Source organism: Amyelois transitella, chromosome 8 (genome assembly GCF_032362555.1).
Source record: "Amyelois transitella isolate CPQ chromosome 8, ilAmyTran1.1, whole genome shotgun sequence".
Lineage (NCBI taxonomy): Eukaryota > Metazoa > Arthropoda > Insecta > Lepidoptera > Pyralidae > Amyelois > Amyelois transitella.
In genome coordinates this window covers 10,829,613-10,851,148 of record NC_083511.1, presented here as the reverse complement: position 1 = coordinate 10,851,148, position 21,536 = coordinate 10,829,613, and the positions used below count along the sequence as shown (strand labels likewise).

The window sequence follows — 21,536 nt, the reverse complement described above, 5'->3', positions numbered from 1 at the left end:
TACTGCGTTGAACAAACTGTCATGTTGAGTATATTTAAATAGTATCTAGTCTTGATCTTCTTGGCGTGAGTACCGGTTTCGTCCTGACTTCTCTAAAGAGAAACTCGGGGTTCACCTATGACCACGAATCGGGAGGTTAGAAGTCAAAGCGACTATCATCTGACCTTCGCATGGGAATCTAACCACTATCGGATCATGGTTACATATACAATTAAATGGTTTCCGCTTTTTTTTTAAATTCAATATAAGTGACGATAAAGACAATGTAATTTAGTCGCAGCACAGTAGGAGTTACGTCTATTTCCCTTACGGGATGAACAGAGCCAACAGTCTTGAAAAGACTGATAGGCCATGTTCAGCTGCTCGGCTTAACGATAGAATTGAGATCCAAATAGTGACAGGAAAAAATCACCTCTTTCCCGGCGGCGAAGTCGGAGACTACATCTTTTACCTTGGCACCTAAAGTATATTTCTTTAAGATTTATTTGTTAGTAGTAATACGGTTAGCTGAAAAATAAAAATTTATTGCATAATTCTTAAGTCTTACGAACGAGCAAAGACGGGTATTTCAGCTTTGACAACAGTAGTCTTACAATCAGTTTATCATCGAAAGTACAAAAATACTTGACATTATTAATTTATCATTGATTATTACGGATAACGAAAACAATTAAATTTATTTCTACTAATGCTGTATTCTAGGAAACATGTAAGACATTTAATTAACTAAAAAATTTCTTTGTCTTTTTCAACATTAGATGTAATTAAAAACATCTTTTGTTGTTAATCAATACCTACCTTAATTAAAACAAAAATGCTTGCGTCTCTTAGTGACTGGTGTTAACGTAGACGCAGACGCATTAATATCCCAAAATTCCCTCGGGAATGGAAAATTAATTAAGAGTATTGCTCATTTTACACACGTGGAAGCTACGGACATAATCTAGTCTATTTCATAAGATACTGAAATAAAAGTAAGCAACCGTCTTTTTGGTGAAAAAAAAAATTGTCACGTCTATATCCCTTGCGGGGTTGATAGAGGTAATAGTCATGAAAAAACTAAAGAAAAGTGACAGGCTCTATTCTAAAATGCCTAATTTCTAAAATAAAATTTGGTAATTAGCATAGTAATTCAATATGACTTGATGAAATAACAGTTTCATTTAGATTCTTTTATAAATTAACAAGACAAAAACAACAAAAAAAATATTAAAAATAAAAAAACAACAATAGACTTGTCCACACACTTTTTTTAATTAAAACATTTTATTCATACATTTTTCATATATTAAAATTGCGCCTTATTTGCGGAGGGGTAGGCAGAAACATAATTTATCCACTTGCCACGATCCCTGCATACACTTCTTTCTTCTTCATCCACATTGATAGTTTCACTTACTAATCACAAGTCTTCAAGTTCACGATAAAAGTGCAAATTTGATGATTTATATAAACTAAAATCTACCTCTAGCCGCTTGCACTATGCCCTTAGCAGCTGGATCTTCATGAGCCTGAAAAATTGAAAAATAACGTTATTAACATAAGAACATAAGGCCTCAGTGGCGCAGCGGTGGTTCGCTTACTGTGACACCGGAGGTCCCGGGTTCGAATCCCGGCCAGGGCATGATGATTTTCTGATTGGCCTGGGTCTTGGATGTTTATCTATATAAGTATTTATTATAAAATATAGTATCGTTGAGTTAGTATCTCGTAACACAAGTCTCAAACAAACTTCGAGGCTAACTCAATCTGTGTAATTTTTTTTATTTATTTATTATTATTTATTTTGTAAGTCACAGATAATAAGATTAAATATAAAAAGTATTTGCGGAAGACAGACTACATTTTACTTCGGGATTTTATCTTGTTACCTCACGAAAGTAAAATCAAACTATCGCCATTACCGTGAGCACAAGCCGCCAATAGATGGCGCTAATGCAGTTATACAAAATGGAGGCGTGTGCTGTTTTACCGATTACTGTTTGCAAATTTTTATTCCAAGTCGTTTCAGTTCAGGTAGTGTGGTCGTGTTCAATGAGAAATCTTCGTCTTCTATGGCACAGCGGTAATGTGCCTACCTCCGACTCTGAGATTGGTCTCGGGTTTATATCCCGATCGATGAAATACGAACTACTCATTAGTTTGGGTGTTGGATGATATCTATGTATATACACACACATACTTATATAAAATTACGCCTCTTTCTCCGACCTGTAGGCAGAGACAACATTTTTCCTTTCATCCGCTTTCGCTTTATCCGCATTTATTATCTATTTTCTCTCGTTGTTTAAGGGTTTTTTTGACCTGACCTTTCTCCAGAACGTCCTCGATTTAATTTGCCTTAATATGTAAAAATAAATTGTATTGGTGTCGTGTGGTTCCGGGCACCAATACAAAACAGAATAGGTCCACTCCATCTCTTTCCCGTGGACGTCGTAAAAGGCGACTAAGGGATAGGCTTACAAACTTGGGATTCTTTTTTAGGCGACGGTTTAGCAACCTATCACTATTTGAATCTCAATTCTATCATTAAACCTAACAGCTGAACGTGGCACACACATTGTTGGCTCTGTCTTACACCTCAAGACGTGACCATATTATTATAGTATGTATATAAAAAAATAAACTACCTTAATGACGATGGCGGACCTAGGGCCCGTGTTCCACAACTCCCCCTTCTCATCGACGAAGGCGGCCTCCACCGCCACCGTGTAGAGCCCCGGGCTCGCCACGCTCACCAGCTGTTGAGCGGAGAAGAAATCTCTGACTGGGGTCACGGTCTGCACCGCGGTCAGGACTGGCGGTATGTTTGTCAGTTCTACGGTCTGAAACAAAAAGTAAATTATAAATGAGGTCATTTTATTATAGAACTAGCTGTGTCCGCGACTTTGTCCGCGTGGAATAGTTATTTTGGGCATCATTTAAGCTCTCAAGGATGAATAATTTTTCCCGGTTTTTTTGACATATTCCAATATTTCTTTGCTCCTTATAAGGAGTTGCAGCGTGATGTTTTATAGCCTAGAGCCTTCCTCGATTAATGGTCTATTCAATATTTTTTCAATTCGAACCACAAGATTAGCGCGTTCAAAACTCTTCAGCTTTATAATATTAGTAGATATAGATTAAAGAGTACTATTAGCAGAAAGTAGTCTTTATTACATTTCCAAATATTAAATTTCGATTTAATTTGGCCCAAATAGAGAATATGTACAGAAATCTAATCTTAAATGCTATTTTTAATATAAAGTTATTTTTTCTTATACGAAAATTCTTTAAATTTCGAATGTCTTAAAAAAGGGAGATGTTAGGAGTACCAGTAATCATCGATTATGCATAAAAAGAGTAATGAGTATGGAGGAAGCGGGAGAGCTCTCTAAGGATCGTAGCAAGTGGAAATCCATAGTCTCTGCCTACCCCAGTGGGTGACAGGCGTAATATTCCATCACGCCTGTCACCCACTGGGGTAGGCAGTATGTATGTTCTTACAGAAACCTCTTGTTATTTTTAAAGATACGCTTACAGACAAGTTTTAAGATGTATGATTATTAAGTACCTTCTCATTGGTCCGCGGGTGAGGCGTGGCGGTAACTGTGATTTGTACTCCTTTCACTTGACGCTGCTTTTGGCGTTTACTGTAAAAGATAGATAAAAATCTTATGTGATAGGCAGACATAGAGACATTAAGTATAAATTATGGTCGAATTGAGAACTTTGAATTCGGTTAAAACATCAGGCCACGCGACATAAAGCACAGCAATTTGAAAAAGGAAATAACGTTCTCGTTCAGAAACAAAAAAAAAAAGTACCATTTCGGAGTACTACAGTAACCCTTCCAATTTCAAAGCGAGTCTATTGTGAGAGTGTAATTTCGGTAACATGTGTTTTCCATTAGTGGAATGCGCCACGGCTTCAGTAACAAACAATAGACTCGAAGACAAACCAATTTGAAATAGGAATCATTACCCAACTCAGAAACGAAAAAAAAAATAACATCACCTTGATACCGAAGACGAGGGCCAAAATTCGAAATTTGAAATCATACCTGAGCGGCGTAACTGGCAGCACGACGCCTTCCAATTTCAAAGCGAGTCTGTGCGAGAGCGGGAGGGTGGCCGCGTGTTTCGTTAGAGGGGCGCGCTACGGTCTCAGTGACAATAAGAACTCGAAGACAAACGAATTTGAAATAGGAATCACTACCCAATATAGAAACGACAAATAAAATTACCATCTTGATACAAAAGTCGACCAATTTGAAATAGGAATCAAAAACCAACTCAGAAACGAAAAAAAAATAACATCACCTTGATATCGAAGACGAGGGCCAAAATTCGAAATTTGAATCGTACCGGAGCGGTGAAACTGGCAGCACGACGCCTTCCAATTTCAAAGCGAGCCTGTGCGAGAGCGGCAGGGCGGCCGCGTGTTCCGCCGGAGTAGTGCGCTACGGCCTCAGTGACAATAAGAACTCGAAGACAAACCAATTTGAAATAGGAATCACTACCCAATTCAAAAATGACAAATAAAATAACCATCTTGACACAAAAGTCGACCAATTTGAAATAGGAATCAAAAACCAACTCAGAATCGAAAAAAAAATAACATCACCTTGATACCGAAGACGAGGACCGAAATTCGAAATTTGAATCGTACCTGAGCGGCGTAACTGGCAGCACGACGCCTTCCAATTTCAAAGCGAGCCTGTGCGAGATCACTTTAATACCGAAGACGAGGGCCAAAATTCGAAATTTGAATCATACCTGAGCGGCGTAACTGGCAGCACTACGCCTTCCAATTTCAAAGCGAGCCTATGTGAGAGTGGGAGGGCGGCCGCGTGCTCCGCGGGCGGCGCGCGCCACGCCGGCGTCAGCGACACGCGGCACAGCGCGGCGGGCGCGCGGCCCGCGCACACGCCCCGCGCCCACGACGCGCCGCCGCTGCAGGCCTTCACGGCCGCCAGCACCGCTTCCGCATGCTGTGGAAACATAAGGGTTAAGACCAGTCTTTCCCATAGAACGGCTTGTTGTCCAGGGTAAAGTGGAAGGCTCTCGACCGCGCGGGAGGTCACCCATGCGATGGACCGACCAAATAAAGTCTGTGATTGGCGGTTCACTTAACGAGTGCAGCAGGATGACTTCCAGCAGGGAGAAATGGCGGGACATCGTAAGGCGCACATTGGCGCCCGCCTCCAACACTACATGATGACCACGACCACTCTGTCAAGAGTGACACGACTAAGAAGAAGTCTTTCCCAAAGTGGGCGATAACGCCCCCTTGTGGGCGCTGCAGGTCTCAAGGGGGGCGGTAAGAGACCCAGAAACCGCTAAGACCTAAGCGCCGTTGTAAGTTACCTACTGCGCTCAGGTTTTAAGTTGCGGGTTATAGTAAAAGTTTCGTTAAGAATTCTCCGTTACTATACATACATATACATTATATACATATATAGGTCACAATAATTAATTAAACTAATTTGAAGTTATAGTGGTTTTTAAATAGGTGAAAAAATGGGGGCGCTAAAAAAATATTTATTCTCAAAGTGGGCAGTAGACAAAATAAGTTTGGGATTTTCTGGTTTAGACTATGATTCTTCCTCCTGGCTTTAGTCCCGGTTGCATCCTCACCACTCTGGAGAGGAGCCCGCGTTGTGCCTCTAAACATGGTTGTCAGGTACTTACACGAAGCGACATAAGGTCTTGAGTTTCAGATTATGACTTAAAAAATAATTATTTATCAAAAATGTTGTTTCCCCAACTTAACGTTACATATAATCATATCCCTTGCGGGGTAGACAGAGCCAACAGTCATCAAATGGAAGACTGATAGGTCATGTTCAGCTGTTTGGTTTAATGATGAATTGAGATTCAAATAGTGACAGATTGTTAGCCCATCTCGTAAAAGTAGGAACCCTATATATATATAGCCTATCCCTTAGTCGCCTTTTACGACGTCCATGGGAAAGAGATGGGGTGGTCCTATGCTTTTTCTATTTCTGCCGGGAACCACACAGCATCCAAAGGTTTCTCTTAATTTTAATTTCATTATCTTAACCAGAAGATTATGGAACTAATTTCGAAAAGAATATATTTTAAAATCAGTAATTTAAACAAAGTTAGTCATTATAATCAAGTAAAAGATCCAAAATCTCAACTCATAATTTGCGTTGCAGGTACCTACTTGAACGAGTAACAAACCAAAAAAAAAAACCAATCGCTTACAGAACTCCTTTTTTACCAGAGAAATAAAAAAAAACTCACCCTATGAGTTATGCCAGGACTGGTCGTCGGATTATCAAACAACTTGTTGGATATATCCGTCAACTTGTTGCTGGCTGACAATGCTATCATCTCTTCCAATGAGGTTGGTTTCATTTCCTTGAGGAGTTCCGAAGGTCGCTCTTGCTGGTTCGAGGTGACGCGGTCCAGGAATTGAGCCAGCTGGGCGTATGTATGCTGTGCTCTGTGATTTGTAAGGAAACTACAAGGTTCAAATTTAACAAAGTCATCAATATAGCTAACATGAAAATTTAACAAACATTCATACATATTATTACGTCTTTATCCCATGTGGGGTAAACAGAGCCACGTTCCGCTGTAAGGCTTTCTATTGGAATTGAAATTTAAATAGTGACAGGTGGCAAGCCCATCGCTTGCAAGAAGCTCAAGGTTGTTAGCTTATCTTTTATTCGCCTTTTACGACATCCATGGGAAGGGATGGAGGGACCCCTATTCTTTAGTGCGGGGGACCACACGGCCCTTTACGCGGCACGTCACGGCACCAAATTTTAACATTTTCCAGTATAAATCAATAAGTGATTCAGTTGTTTGAATAATCATCATCAAAATGCAAATTTATATTATTCATAATAACATAATCCATGTAGCTTTTGTTCCGGCCGCGTTCTTGAAAGAATCCAGAGGTCCGCTAGACACTACGCGAAGCGACTGCCGTCTCACCTCTTGTTTTGGTGTTCAACACGTGCGCGAGTCCGACTCGCACTTGACCGTTTTTTACCGTTAAATTTAATTTCCGTTTTCCGTTTCCGTTTTGTTCCGTTTTAATAACTAGATGTAAACTTATTTCGGTGAGTTAATGTTAGTGAGCCATTAATTTATTTTAAAATAGTTATTGTTGAATGTTTAGAGATTGATGTTACTTTTTTTTTATTGTGTAGCGGGAGCTTTGATTCAGCTCGACCGCCACCAAAGGGAAGATCTTCCGCCAGGCTAGGTGTTATGCCTGGAGAACCGCGCGACAGACGATGTTGTGTCGGAAGTTGTATATATAGCTCCAATCCGTGAAATCTTTACTTGCGCGATTTGGACTATATACATATATGCTCCAATTCGTGATTTGCTTGCTTAGACTTTTCGCTGTTTTTGACTGATAGCGCCGCGTGATTTTTATTTTTGAGACATATGGCGTATAGATGTCGCCACAATTGTATTAGCGTTTTGTATCAGTGACTTGCAATTGACCATACGTTTCGCATACGTGGCGCTATATTTTATAAACGATTCTTCCAAACAAATAAACAAATAAACTTTATATAAAAAGGATACATATGTAGATGTCTCAATGTAGAATTGTCAGCGTGGAAGGCGGTGCGAGCTATATCGTGGTAGCGCTGAGACACGGCCAGCACGGCGCGCGCGGCGCGGCGCAGCGACCACAGCACGGCGCCGGACTTCGCTAGCGGGTCGCGAGCCGCCTGCATACATACATATAATGATATGAATTTGGTGAAATAATATTCTGATGTGTTGCTCTAAAAAGAGAAATTTATTATTGAAAAGTAGAACGCAATACAAAACACTAAAACAAAAACAACTTAAAAGTAATATTCTTACCTAAAAAGAGAAACGACATATAATGCAATTATTTCACTCTAAACTAACAAAATATGGAACTTATTTATTTTAACTAATTTATTTATGATATTTTGTAATTCAATTTTATAGTCTTGAGAATATTTGAATTATTTTTACCGGTTAATCAATTGACAGTGACATACGTCACAAATATTCTAAAATCCTATGATGAACCAAAGAGTTCAACATATATGATGAACCAAAGAGTTCATTACATACATATAATCACGTCCATATCCCATGCGGGGTAGACGAAGCCAACAGTCTTGAAAAGACTTATAGGCCACATTGAGCTATTTGGCTAAATTATCGAATTGAGAACCAAACAGTGGCAGGTTGCCAGCCCGTCGCTTAAAAGAAGAATTCAAAGTTCACAAGCACATCCCTTAGTCGTCTTTTACGACATCCATGGGAACGAGATGATTTCTTATTTTCAAATTGTGAAACGACACGCTGCTTAAATGACAATTATTAAGTGATGTTGAAGTGTTCCATAATAATGAAAAAAAAAGTTTAAAATTTGCATCTATATCTACCAACAACCGACCTGCGCGTGAGAATGAGCGATGGCGGGCGGCGGCTGCGTGCACAGCGCGCGGGCCGCGTGCGCCGCCCGCGCCAGCGCCGCCAGCGCCAGCGCGCGCGCGCGCAGCGCGGCGGGCGGCAGCGGCGCGCAGCCCGCGCAGCGCCCGCAGCCCGCCGCGCAGCCCGCGCCGCCGCCCGCGCCCGCGCCGCCGCAGCCGCCCGCCACCTCCCAGCCCGCGCTCGCCGCCTCCAGGGCCACGATGCCTGCCACGCAACGGAGAACGTTCCAAATTTAAAAAAAAAAACAAATAAAAAAAGGAGACTCCATAAAATAATTACAACCAGCAAGCGTTTATATAAAAATGGGACAACGGGGGGGAAAAAATTCGAAATTTAAAAATCAATTTAAAAAAAGAAGACTTCATACAAAAATTATAACCAGCATTTATATACGAGCTTAAAATTGGAACAATGCGAAACATACGAAATTTAAAAACCATGTAAAGAAAAGAAGACTATATATAACAAAATTATAACCAGCCAGCATTTATTAACTATTTTTTATAAAAAGAGTCTCCAATCGATATTCTCCTTTTTCAAAATCAGTTAAATTCTAAGACCTTTTCCTAAATGATACAAACACTTTCCTAAAAACCGCATCAAGATCGATTCACCGAAACGAGAGATAATCGCGGACAAACATACATACAGGTCGAACTGACTACCTTATTAGCGAAGGCGATTAAAAAAATTATACTTTCCACTATTCGACATTTCAGTGCGTTTGACTTCTATCTACCTTTATAAGCAAAGCATTGTCTAAAATAATACACATGTTTAAAAACACCTTCTTATATTAAGTTACAAGCAGTATATAGATACTAATAGTGATACTCGTTCCTTCTAACTTCAATCCTTATTATATTATCACCTCTCTAAAACAAGTACACCTATGACCACGACACTCACACAGACAGTCAGATTTTTACATGAAACCAGGAAATCTAATCAGTTTCACATCATGGAAGCTACACTATACGAATGTGCCTTTAGTCTCCCTTTACAACACCCATGATAAAACAAATGAAACGATCCTATACTTAAGTATCGGAAAATATACCTGCGGAGTGAACAACACTCATCCTTCTCAATCAGCAGTGCATCGCTGGAAGCGGCCCTGTGAAGCGCTGAGAGCCAGCGCTGCGGAGTGAACAATACTCACCCTTCTCAATCAGCAGTGCATCGCTGGAAGCGGCCCTGTGAAGCGCTGAGAGCCAGCACAGCGGAGTGAACAACACTCACCCTTCTCAATCAGCAGTGCATCGCTGGAAGCGGCCCTGTGAAGCGCTGAGAGCCAGCGCTGCGGAGTGAACAACACTCACCCTTCTCAACCAGCAGTGCATCGCTGGAAGCGGCCCTGTGAAGCGCTGAGAGCCAGCGCTGCGGAGTGAACAACACTCACCCTTCTCAACCAGCAGTGCATCGCTGGAAGCGGCCCTGTGAAGCGCTGAGGGCCAGCGCTGCGGAGTGAACAACACTCACCCTTCTCAATCAGCAGTGCATCGCTGGAAGCGGCCCTGTGAAGCGCTGAGAGCCAGCGCTGCGGAGTGAACAACACTCACCCTTCTCAACCAGCAGTGCATCGCTGGAAGCGGCCCTGTGAAGCGCTGAGAGCCAGCGCTGCGGAGTGAACAACACTCACCCTTCTCAACCAGCAGTGCATCGCTGGAAGCGGCCCTGTGAAGCGCTGAGGGCCAGCGCTGCGGAGTGAACAACACTCACCCTTCTCAATCAGCAGTGCATCGCTGGAAGCGGCCCTGTGAAGCGCTGAGAGCCAGCGCTGCGGAGTGAACAACACTCACCCTTCTCAATCAGCAGTGCATCGCTGGAAGCGGCCCTGTGCAGCGCTGCGGAGTGAACAACACTCACCCTTCTCAACCAGCAGTGCATCGCTGGAAGCGGCCCTGTGAAGCGCTGAGAGCCAGCGCTGCGGAGTGAACAACACTCACCCTTCTCAATCAGCAGTGCATCGCTGGAAGCGGCCCTGTGAAGCGCTGAGAGCCAGCGCTGCGGAGTGAACAACACTCACCCTTCTCAATCAGCATTGCATCGCTGGAAGCGGCCCTGTGCAGCGCTGCGGAGTGAACAACACTCACCCTTCTCAACCAGCAGTGCATCGCTGGAAGCGGCCCTGTGAAGCGCTGAGAGCCAGCGCTGCGGAGTGAACAACACTCACCCTTCTCAATCAGCAGTGCATCGCTGGAAGCGGCCCTGTGAAGCGCTGAGAGCCAGCGCTGCGGAGTGAACAACACTCACCCTTCTCAACCAGCAGTGCATCGCTGGAAGCGGCCCTGTGAAGCGCTGAGAGCCAGCGCTGCGCTGTTTCGCTGGGCGCTTCGTCTGCCAAGCGCTTCAAAATGGTCGCCGCTAAGCTGTGATGCCCGTACCTATAATATATATAACATACATACATATGGTCACGTCTATATCCCTTGCGGGGTAGACAGAGACAGCAATCTTGAAAAGACAAATGGTCACGTTCAGCTGTTTGGATTAATGATAGATATTGAGATTGAAATAGTGACAGGTCGCTAGCCCATCGCCTAAAAAAGAATCCCAAGTTTGTAAGCCTATCCCTTAGCCGCCTTTAACGACATCCATGGGAAAAAGATTGAGGATTAGGCACATAATTTAATAAAATTACAGTTCAATTATTATTTTCAGAATTATAAAACGTCTTAATCTATGATTAAGATTTTGTACAGCCTGTTACAAGAATGAACCACTTTTCTGAAAAAAAAAAAACTAACATACTGTGTGTTCAACGTGTGGTTCCCGGCACCAATAGAAAAAATAATAGGACCACTCTTTTGCCATAGATTTCGTAAAACGCGACTAAGGGAAAGGCTTGTAAACTTGTGATTCTCCTTTTAGGCCATGAGCTAGCAACCTGTCACTACCCCTTTGGGAAAGAGACATGATTTATGTATGTATGTATTTATGTATGTATGTATACAGGGTGACATTTAAAACAACTGCATCCTTTTAAACATAGACTATACCCATGCTTCTGAGCCGTTTGAGCCTATTTTTATTTAAATTAAACGGCATCATATTCTCATTTAAAAAACTACGTCACACGCTTTATTAAAGACCAATACTACAAAAAGAAATTAAAACTAAACATGTAAATAAATGTCTGAAAAATAAATTATTTTTCTAGTATCAAGATCAAGTAAAGTACAGAGTTGGCCAGATCGCTCAGCTGAATGAATTGTGTCGTTGACCTCTGAATCTTAATGAACCGATATTTTTCTTTTAACGTTTTTTAAATAAATATCCTTTAGATGAGTACACTTAACAGTTAAATTTATGCAGTTGAATTAAAAATCACCCTGTATAATTATGTATATATGTATGTAAATTTTAAATCACCTCAAAGCAGCTCTGGCCACTCTGTACTTGGTCCAGCCATCGACCCTGGCCATCGTGTCCAAGATCTGGCTCTCCCAGGAGTTGTCTATCTGCAATGTCAGCGCTGTGCCCGCCCTCTCTTGGAACAGAACTGTGCACAGAAGAACCAGGGCAGTTCCATCTTCGTTGGGGTTGCTCGTGGGGTTCCTGGAAGGAAGGAAGAAATGAGAAGTATAATCTTTTTTGTTTGAACATACATACATACATATGGTCACGTCTATATCACTTGCGGCTGAATGGCCACGTTCAGCTATTTGGCTTAATGATAGAATTGAGATTCAAATAGTGACAGGTTGTTAGAGGTTTTTTGTTTGAAGTGGAACTTATTATATTTAATCTGGCATTAAATAGTGTTACAATTAAAAATAAAAATGTGCCGTGTGGTTCCGGCACCAATAAAAAAAAAAAGAATAGGACCACTCCATCTCTTTCCTATGGATTTTGTAAAAGTCGACTAAAGGATAGGCTTAATAACTTGGGATTCTTCTTTTAGGCGATGGGCTAGCAGCCTGTCACTGACAGACTGTTAGACCACGTTCAGCTATTTCACTTAATGTTAGAACTGAGTTTCAAATAGTGACAGATTGCTAGCCCATCGCTTAAAAGAAGAATTCCAAGCTTGTAAGCATATCCCTTAGTAACTTTTACGACATCCACAGGAAAGAGATGGAGCGGTGCTACAGTTATTGTAATTTGAGTCAAAAATATTTTACAATCAAAGGCGCAATAAAAAAAATTATCATGAAATCTCTAAAGCGCGTTACACCTTACTACCAGCAACGCCATCTATCGACTTACCCCTTCATAGCTTCGTTCAACACTTGTATCAGCGCCGGCAAAGCGGGTTGTATCGAATGAGGGCTGTAGGTCCCCCCTCCCAGGGCCGCCAGCGCCTCGAGGAGGGCCAGGACCCTGGGCCCGCCTAATTGCCAATCGCATTCTTGTAACTGAGCACCCAGCATAAGGGCTGTCCGTGGAGCGTATAAGGTTGGCTCGGCGGTGCATAGCTTAACCTGTTAATAAACGGAAATAAATACATATGGTCACGTCTATATCCCTTGCGGGCTAGACAGAGCCAACAGTCTTGAAAAGACTGATAGGCCACGTCCAGCTATTTGGCTTAATGTTAGAATTGAGATTCAAATAGTGACAGGTTGCTAGCCCATCGTCTAAGAAAAGAATCTCAAGTTTGTTAATTTGTTTGTAATGTGCATATCATCACGTCTTTATCTCTCACGGAGTAGACAGAGCCAACAGTCTCGCATAGACTTTAGCTGAAATATTAAATTTAAATGGTAATATTATATTGTTTTAACGTACCTACTGGTGGTATTTTTTTTGTAATATATATTCATAGAAAGATATTAAATCTGACAATGTACAGTCAAAACCACTGACGCTTTTCGCTCGCAAAGAACATCTTTGAACTTCAAACACGAGTAACAACTTTTGTCTCAACCTTTAAAAATTCTTCACAGATTTGATGTTGTAAGTATATTGACAATGATTATTATTATCCAAGATGCATTCTATACAGGGTTATTTTTTTAATGATTCTTTTAATAGATGATTTTAAATGAACTTTGATTAATAGACATACCTCACTATACAGGGTTATTTTTTTAATGATTCTTTTAATAGATGATTTTAAATGAACTTTGATTAATAGACCAACCTCACTACAGGGTTATTTTTTTAATTTTTCTTTTAATAGATGATTTTAAATGAACTTTGATTAATAGACCAACCTCACTATACAGGGTTATTTTTTTAATGATTCTTTTAATAGATGATTTTAAATGAACTTTGATTAATAGACCAACCTCAAAAAGTGGGAAATTAAAATCGGCTGTTTATGTCGCTCGTGAGTGCACTATTTATATGAAGCAGCTGATATTTTTTTCTCTATTTCGAGGTTGGTTCCATAGTAAAAGTTGGTCAGTTTGGTATACTGATTAAACTGTGAATAGGATTCTAATTGATTAAAAATAACCCTGTATATTCTTAAATCTTTTAAGATTCATTGCAACAGGGTCGTATCATAAAGGTATATATAGACTCGTGTTATGTGTATCTAAGATTTAATCTAAATGTAATAAACTGACGTACTCACTGCACTCTCTGCTTTCACTTATTCTAACAAGATTTATAAATACAAAACAAACAACTTACCAGCAAAAAACATCAGAATGGTTCGCGATCACTAGCGATTCTAAAGCAATCATGAGATCACAGCCTTCTACTGGTTTTACTTTTCAAGATCCATTCAAAATGATACCTTATATTTCAGACAATAGAGTGCATTATTGATAAAACTTACCAAGCATCGTAATGCCATCCGCAGAGGTTTGATGTTAGCAGGAGACGTATCTGCTCCAGTAGCGATCACTAACGACTCTAATGCGATCATAAGATCACTGCCGTCCACTGGTAATGATTCTTCGTAACTGAAAAAAATTACTGACTTATACTGTTATCTGGTCAAATAAAAATTTATTTAAACTTCATTGCACAAAATACAAATATTATAGCACAATTGGCGGACTTAATGTTAGAAGCATTATCTACTAGTCAACCATTAGATGTATAGTTTGGAATACATAAAACAATTGGAGTAAACTCAAGGTGTTACATGAAAGTAAATAACATGGATATTTTGCGTCACATTGGCTGTTCAACCTATTCGTGTGTAGTTGTTTGACATAAAATTTGTACTAAAATTCAATTTGATATTTATTCATTTTTTTATTCTAGAAATCTATGACACGAAAGAAGATTTGACAATTATTAAGCGATATGAAGTATCCTTTAGTAATGAATAAAAATTTTGATTTTGAATTTGATCAGGCAGGACAAGAAATGGTAATGCTTATATAAATGGGAATGTTGAGACGAATAATGAAAAATTATACACGTTTCCTAAAGTCTAAAACTACTTATATTTATAAGTGTACATAATAAAAAACTGTCGATTTCCTTTATTGTTATATAGACCTACATACATATGGTCATGTCTATATCCCGGGGTAGACAGAGCCAACAGTCTTGAAAAGTTCAGCTATTTGGCTTTATGATAGAATTGAGATTCAAATAGTGACAGGTTGCTAGCCCATCGCCTTAAAAAAGAATCCCAAATTTGTGAGCCTATCCCTTAGTCGCCTTTTACGACATCCATGGGAAAGAGAAAGATTGGTCCTATTTTTTTGTATTTGTGCCGGGAACCACACGGCACATAAATAGACCTCTTGATAGTTAAGACGTTTTGCTGCATCGGTGATCAGTTAGAAAAGCAGCTTGCTATTGATTGATTTAATGGTTAATGCAACAGACATTCCGCTTTGTTTGACGTTTTGCTGCTAAGACTCATTGATCGGAAGAAAAACAGACGAACTAGCATGAAAAGACTGAACAATGCGGACGAAGCAAATGTAATACAATAAAAGAAGTCTCTAGCTATCCGTTCGGGGCAGAGGCTCCTGCTGCACATATTACATACCAATGAACAACAACGGCGGTGAAGACGTGAGCGGCGGTGGCGGCCTGTCTCAAGTCGGGACTCAAAGCCGCGGTCGCGCAGTACGAGCGCAGCGCCACAGACGACGCGCACACCGCCGGGCATTCCACTAGTTTCTGTAACGAGTGGTTTGAAATTAACAATACATACATTTAGATTTAGAATAGGACCACTCTTTTCCATGGATATCGTAAAAGGCGACTAAGGGAGAAAGGTTAATAAACTTGGGATTCTTCTTTTAGGCGATGATTTATACTCTTTCCCATGGATATCGTAAAATGCGACTAAGAGATAGGTTAATAAACTTGAGATTCTTCTTTTAGGCGATGGGCTAGCAACCTGTCACTTTTTACACTCTTTCCCATGGATGTCGTTGAAGGCGACTAAGGGAGATAGGTTAATAAACTTGAGATTCTTCTTTTAGACGATGAGCTAGCAATTGCCACTCTTTACACTCTCTCGCATGGATGTCGTTGAAGGCGACTAAGGGAGGAAGGTTAATAAACTTGGGATTCTTCTTTTAGACGATGGGCTAGCAATTGTCACTCTTTACACTCTTTCCCATGGATATCGTAAAAGGCGACTAAGGGATAGGTTGATAAACTTGGGATTTTCCTTAAAAGCGATGGGCTAGCAACCTGTCACTATTTAAATTTCAATTCTATAATTAAACTTAACAGCTGAACATGGCCAATCAGTCTTCCAAGACTACTAACTCTGTCTACCACACAAGAGTTACACTAAACGTGATCACACCAAAGAATGAACAAGCAAAAAAACTTGAAACAGACATACCACCAAACGTGATCACACCTAAGAATGAACATGCAAAAAAACTTGAAACAGACATACCACCAAACGTGATCACACCTAAGAATGAACAAGCAAAAAAACTTGAAACAGACATACCACCAAACGTGATCACACCTAAGAATGAACATGCAAAAAAACTTGAAACAGACATACCACCAAACGTGATCACACCTAAGAATGAATATGCAAAAAAACTTGAAACAGACATACCACCAAACGTGATTACACCTCAAAATGAACAAGCAAAAAAACTTGAAACAGACATACCACCAAACGTGATCACACCTCAAAATGAACAAGCAAAAAAACTTGAAACAGACATACCACTAACATGATCACACCTAAGAATGAACAAACAAAAAAAAAACTTTAAAAATACACAGCCTCTGACCTGCATGACCTGCAAACACAGCATTGTGTGGTCGGCGTGGCGGCTGCCGGCGGCGGCGCGCAGCAGGCTCTGTATACCCCGCGCGGGCCACAGCGCGGCGTGCGCGGCCAGCCGCCGGAGCCCCAGCAGCGCCGCGCGCCGCACCGCCGCTCGGCCCTCGTTCATTGCCAGGCTCAGGAGGAGTTCCACCTATACATACATACATATGGTCACGTCTATATCCCTTGCGGGGTAGACAGAGCCAACCGTCTTGAAAAGACTGAATGGGCACGTTCAGCTATTTGGCTTAATGATAGAATTGAGATTCAAATAGTGACAGGTTGCTAGCCCATCGCCTAACTAAGAATCCCATGTTTGTAAGCCTATCTCTTAGTCGTCTTTTACGACATCCATGAGAAAGAGATGGAGTGGTCCTATTCTTTTTTGTATTGGTGCCGGGAACCACACGGCACTTTTCTCACATTCTCCATTATTTCTTCGCTCCTAATAGTTGCAGCGTGATGTTAATTATAGTCGTAGTCGTGTAGATGTAAAGCCTTCCTCGATAAACGGTCTATTCAACACAAAAATAATTACATATTCAATTTGAACCAGTAGTTCCTGAGGTTAGCGCGTTCAAACAAACAAACAAACTCTTCAGCTTTATAATATTAGTATAGATAGATGTTGGGCATGTGACTATGTTGATAGCGTCGCGTGATTGGCTATTGCGACTTTTAGCGTAAAGATGTCGTCATATATATATATATATATATATACATATACAGGAGGCCATTTAAAACAACTGCATCCTTTTAAACATAGACTATACTCATGCTTCTGAGCTGTTTGAGCCTATTTTTATTAAAATTAAACGTCATCATTTTCACATTTAAAAACCCTAAAAAACTACGTCACACGCTTTATTAAAGACCAATACTACAAAAAGAAATTAAAACTAAACATGTAAATAAATGTCTGAAAAATTAATTATTTTTCTAGAATCAAGATGAAGTAAAGTACAGAGTCGTCAAGATCGCTCAGCTGAATGAATTGTGTCGTTGACCTCTGAATCTTACGCGTCGCTTTTCCGCCGGCCGGGGTGATATTACGTATTTAGGATCGTGGAATTTGATACTTTTAATTTTTTTCGTACTTTCTGAAATATGAACCGATATTTTTCTTTTTACGTTTTTAAATATCCTTTAGATGAGTACACTTAACAGTTAAATTTATGCAGTTGAATTAAAAGTCACCTTGTATATATGTGTATGTCTAACCTGGTCGGGCACGTGCACCACGGTGTCGGCCGCGATGTGTGTGAGGGCGGTGATGGCGGCGCGCACCGAGCTGGACGACGGGAACCGCTCCAGCAGCGAGTGGAGGAGCTTCAGCACGCCCTGGGCTCTTATCGCTGTTGAATATCAAACGATATGATTGTTTGTTTGTTTGTAAACTCTTTATTGCACATATAACAAATTACAAAGCAGTTATTAAGTTTACAGAGCTCGACGACGGGAACCGCTCCAGCAGCGAGTGGAGGAGCTTCAGCACGCCCTGGGCTCTTATCGCTGTTGAATATTAAACGATATAATTGTTTGTTTGTTTGTAAACTCTTTATTGCACATATAACAAATTACAAAGCAGTTATTAAGTTTACAGAGCTCGACGACGGGAACCGCTCCAGCAGCGAGTGGAGGAGCTTCAGCACGCCCTGGGCTCTTATCGCTGTTGAATATTAAACGATATAATTGTTTGTTTGTTTGTTTGTAAACTCTTTATTGCACACATAACAAATTACAAAGCAGTTATTAAGTTTACAGAGCTCGTCGACGGGAACCGCTCCAGCAGCGAGTGGAGGAGCTTCAGCACTCCCTGGGCTCTTATCGCTGTTGAATATCAAACGATATAATTGTTTGTTTGTTTGTCAACACATTAGTCGACATAAACCTGCCCGCCGTTCCATATTATTTTATAATTGCGATGCCCAACAGGGTTCATATTGTACCTATTTATAAGCAGTAATTGTAATTTAACTGATGTACTTTATGATATGCAATAAAGAATTTGAAATTGAAATTGAAATTTGTAAACTCTTTATTGCACATAAAAATAAATATAACAAATTACAAAACAGTTATTGGATTTAGAAGAATATGTACAATGGCGGACTTATCCTCAATGGGATTTCTTCCAGTCAACCACAATATAAAGGAAAATCCAAAATTAAAAAGGCAGCGCACATGAAAAGCAATGAGGATGCAGTATAATAAACAATACATTTCTACATAATTAAAGATAAACATACATAAATAATATATATATATATAAACTTACATATTAATTGTTAATTAATATATATATATATATATATATATAAACTTACATATTAATTGTATATGGAAAGCTGTTATTGGTGTCCTCAAGTTTAATCTGCTTTATTTTTCCTGTGTTCTTTGCTCATTTTCCATTATTTCTTTGCTTCTTATAGTTGCAGCGTGATGGTGTATAGCTTAAAGCCTTCCTTGATAAATGGTCTATTCAACGCAAAAATAATTTTTCAATTCGAACCAATAGTTCCTGAGATTAGCACATTCAAACAAACTCTTCAGCTTTATGATATTAGTATAGATTTGCAGACTTATATTTTTAAAGTTTCTTATACACTGCTTACCTCCCCCGTGGACAGTTTTGAGCGCTCGCACCAATTTGGCACGTCTCTCAGCCCCTGTACTCTCACTTTCCACCATGTCCGATAGTTTATTGCACATAGCTACTGCAAAGGTGCTGAAAAGAACGATAGTTATGTCAGTTAAAAGTAGTTGTAGTGTTCTCTATAAATAAATAATAATGGTAGACTGATAGATAATGCTATTAGCATTAAGTCCGCCTATTTTACTTTATAAATTGTAAATGTTACAATAAAGAATAAATAAATAAATGCACAACCATTATCTTATCTCAGATATTTTAAATCATGTAACAATGGTCATTGAGCGACTAAAGAAAAAAAAAACACAATTCTCTGTTGATTTTAGCATTGCATTCTTAGAACTTTGTGTACTATTTACATTGCATTTAACATTGTTATTGTTTATTTTATATAAGTGCTAAGTAATTAGTAAGCTTAAAAAAATATGGTTCTCTGTCATTATTACACACTAGCGACCCGCCCCGGCTTCGCACGGATGCACAGCCGATACTAAATATATATCTATTAGAACTAACTAAAGGACCGCCCGCAAAGCGGCTAACTAAGTCTTGCTCCCGGCAAAAGTGTCACTTCTGCCTGCAGTCCCGGGCTGTGCAGCAGAAATCATTATATTTTAATTTCACCACAACTTCAAAACCAAACGTCCAATTTTAATCATTCAAAGACCAAATATTATCTACATAAACTGTACTTATTGATGAAATTATTTATTTTGACAAGGATTAATAGCATGAGTAAAAAAAACGCGTTTAAATGTAGACCAAAAAAAATTCAAGATTTTTAAATAAAAATGTGGTTGTTGTGCCTCACTCAACATAGATAGGTATAGTGTGTTTTGTAGAAATTTATAAGATCTACAATTAATTAAAACATTTTATGGTTCTATCTTTTGTAGTTTAGGCAGCGTATGCAAAATAAGTAACTTTTTGGTTGATTCTTTTCAGTTTGTGTCCGTATATTACGGAACCCTATTTCTTTCCAAAATAAAATATAGTCTATGTTACTCGTGGATAATGTAGCTTTCGAATGGTGAAAGAATTTTTAAAATCGGTCCAGTAGTTTTTGAGCCTATTCATTACAAACAAACAAAGTTTTCCTCTTTATAATATTAGTGTAGACTACAGTGCATAATTATCTGTAAAATTTTGATTATTCCAACCACTTCATAAAAAGACTTACTTTGAATGAGCTGCAAATTGAGTTGTAGCATAGATGGCAGCGTCAACCTCCACATTGTCATGGCTGTCCAGACCTCTCCTTATAGCATGATGCACATTCTGCCTCTCCGGGATTATACCCGCCACCGCACCAAGGGTCCGAAGGGCCAACGCTCTCGCAACTGGATCATTTGAGTGTAACACACTGTATACCCTTCTTAAAAATTCATCTACATTCAAAATCTTGTCCAAATGCTTCTCACTCTGCTGGCAAACACGCAGGACCCATAGACGGAGGAAGTTGTTTCCCATACGGAAAACATCAGCAAGTTTGAGGAATGACGAATTGATAAGGATAGGAAATGGATACTTCTCAAACAGACGTGGGAAACGGACAATTGCTTCACATTGTTCGCCCACTTTGCCAGACCGTAAACCTAGAACAGATATACAGGGTTTTGTAGAAAATCTAAAATTGTAAAATACTATTTGTCTGTAGCCTAGATTGAAGAACAGTTTGCAAGCTGTGTATTGTCAATTAGAGAATAAGTTGTTGTTTGGATTGTTCAGTAGTATAAATTAAGTTCATATTTTGAAACTTTCGCGTAGCAGCATTATTAATGAATAACTATGTTTGCGTTGATTCCCGTTTGTATACATTAATAGACCAAGTTTAGTTACTGTTATGTACTGCATTCTACGGCTGTATTTCCTATTGCTGAGAGAAACATCTAGGAGAATTCTCATAAACTACGAACTTTAATGATTGTTTATGAATTTTATTGATAAGATATGGTTATGTTCTGATACCTTTGTCTAATTCTGTTAAAGCAGAATTTGCGTCTTGCTCAGGTTCTCCAGAATTATCGTTAAAAGTATTCAGCCTTACACCAATCATCGTAACTTTCTTTCTTTTTAGAATAAAAATAACGATGTAAATCCAACTACGGACGCCGACCGAATTAAGTAATGTCTTTTATTGACAATGACAGTAGTTATAAGATTGACAATGACGATTTACTTAACAGTGACTGGACATTAGTTACCGTTTCTACGGCCAGTTGCCACTATCAAGATTTAAAAAAAACCTGTTTGATAGTAGTTT

The 21,536-nt window shown here is 39.6% G+C and overlaps 1 protein-coding gene across 1 annotated transcript; it reads right to left on the bottom strand.

The window, feature by feature from the left end:
* Positions 1-1,240: 1,240 nt before the first annotated feature.
* On the bottom strand, positions 1,241-21,396 carry LOC106137540 (integrator complex subunit 7). Its single transcript, XM_060945572.1, has 17 exons — positions 21,242-21,396; positions 20,454-20,868; positions 19,236-19,348; positions 17,842-17,975; positions 16,583-16,771; positions 15,361-15,494; positions 14,185-14,311; positions 12,663-12,877; positions 11,826-12,011; positions 10,707-10,837; positions 8,413-8,654; positions 7,557-7,705; positions 6,252-6,453; positions 4,758-4,972; positions 3,554-3,632; positions 2,631-2,825; positions 1,241-1,511 (listed from the first exon to the last, which is right to left on the bottom strand). The coding sequence occupies exons 1-17, from the start codon at positions 21,327-21,329 to the stop codon at positions 1,455-1,457; spliced, it is 2,871 nt and encodes a 956-aa protein (XP_060801555.1). The 5' UTR covers positions 21,330-21,396; the 3' UTR covers positions 1,241-1,454.
* Positions 21,397-21,536: the final 140 nt, after the last annotated feature.

Excerpts from the sequence above, each read along its gene's own strand:
- LOC106137540 (XM_060945572.1), bottom strand. The coding sequence starts at position 21,329 with ATGATTGGTGTAAGGCTGAATACTTTTAACGATAATTCTGGAGAACCT. Across the intron at positions 20,869-21,241 it reads TTTAACAGAATTAGACAAAG|GTTTACGGTCTGGCAAAGTG; the intron begins GTATCAGAACAT and ends TATCTGTTCTAG. Across the intron at positions 6,454-7,556 it reads ACATTGAGACATCTACATAT|AGCACAGCATACATACGCCC; the intron begins GTATCCTTTTTA and ends TACAAATCACAG.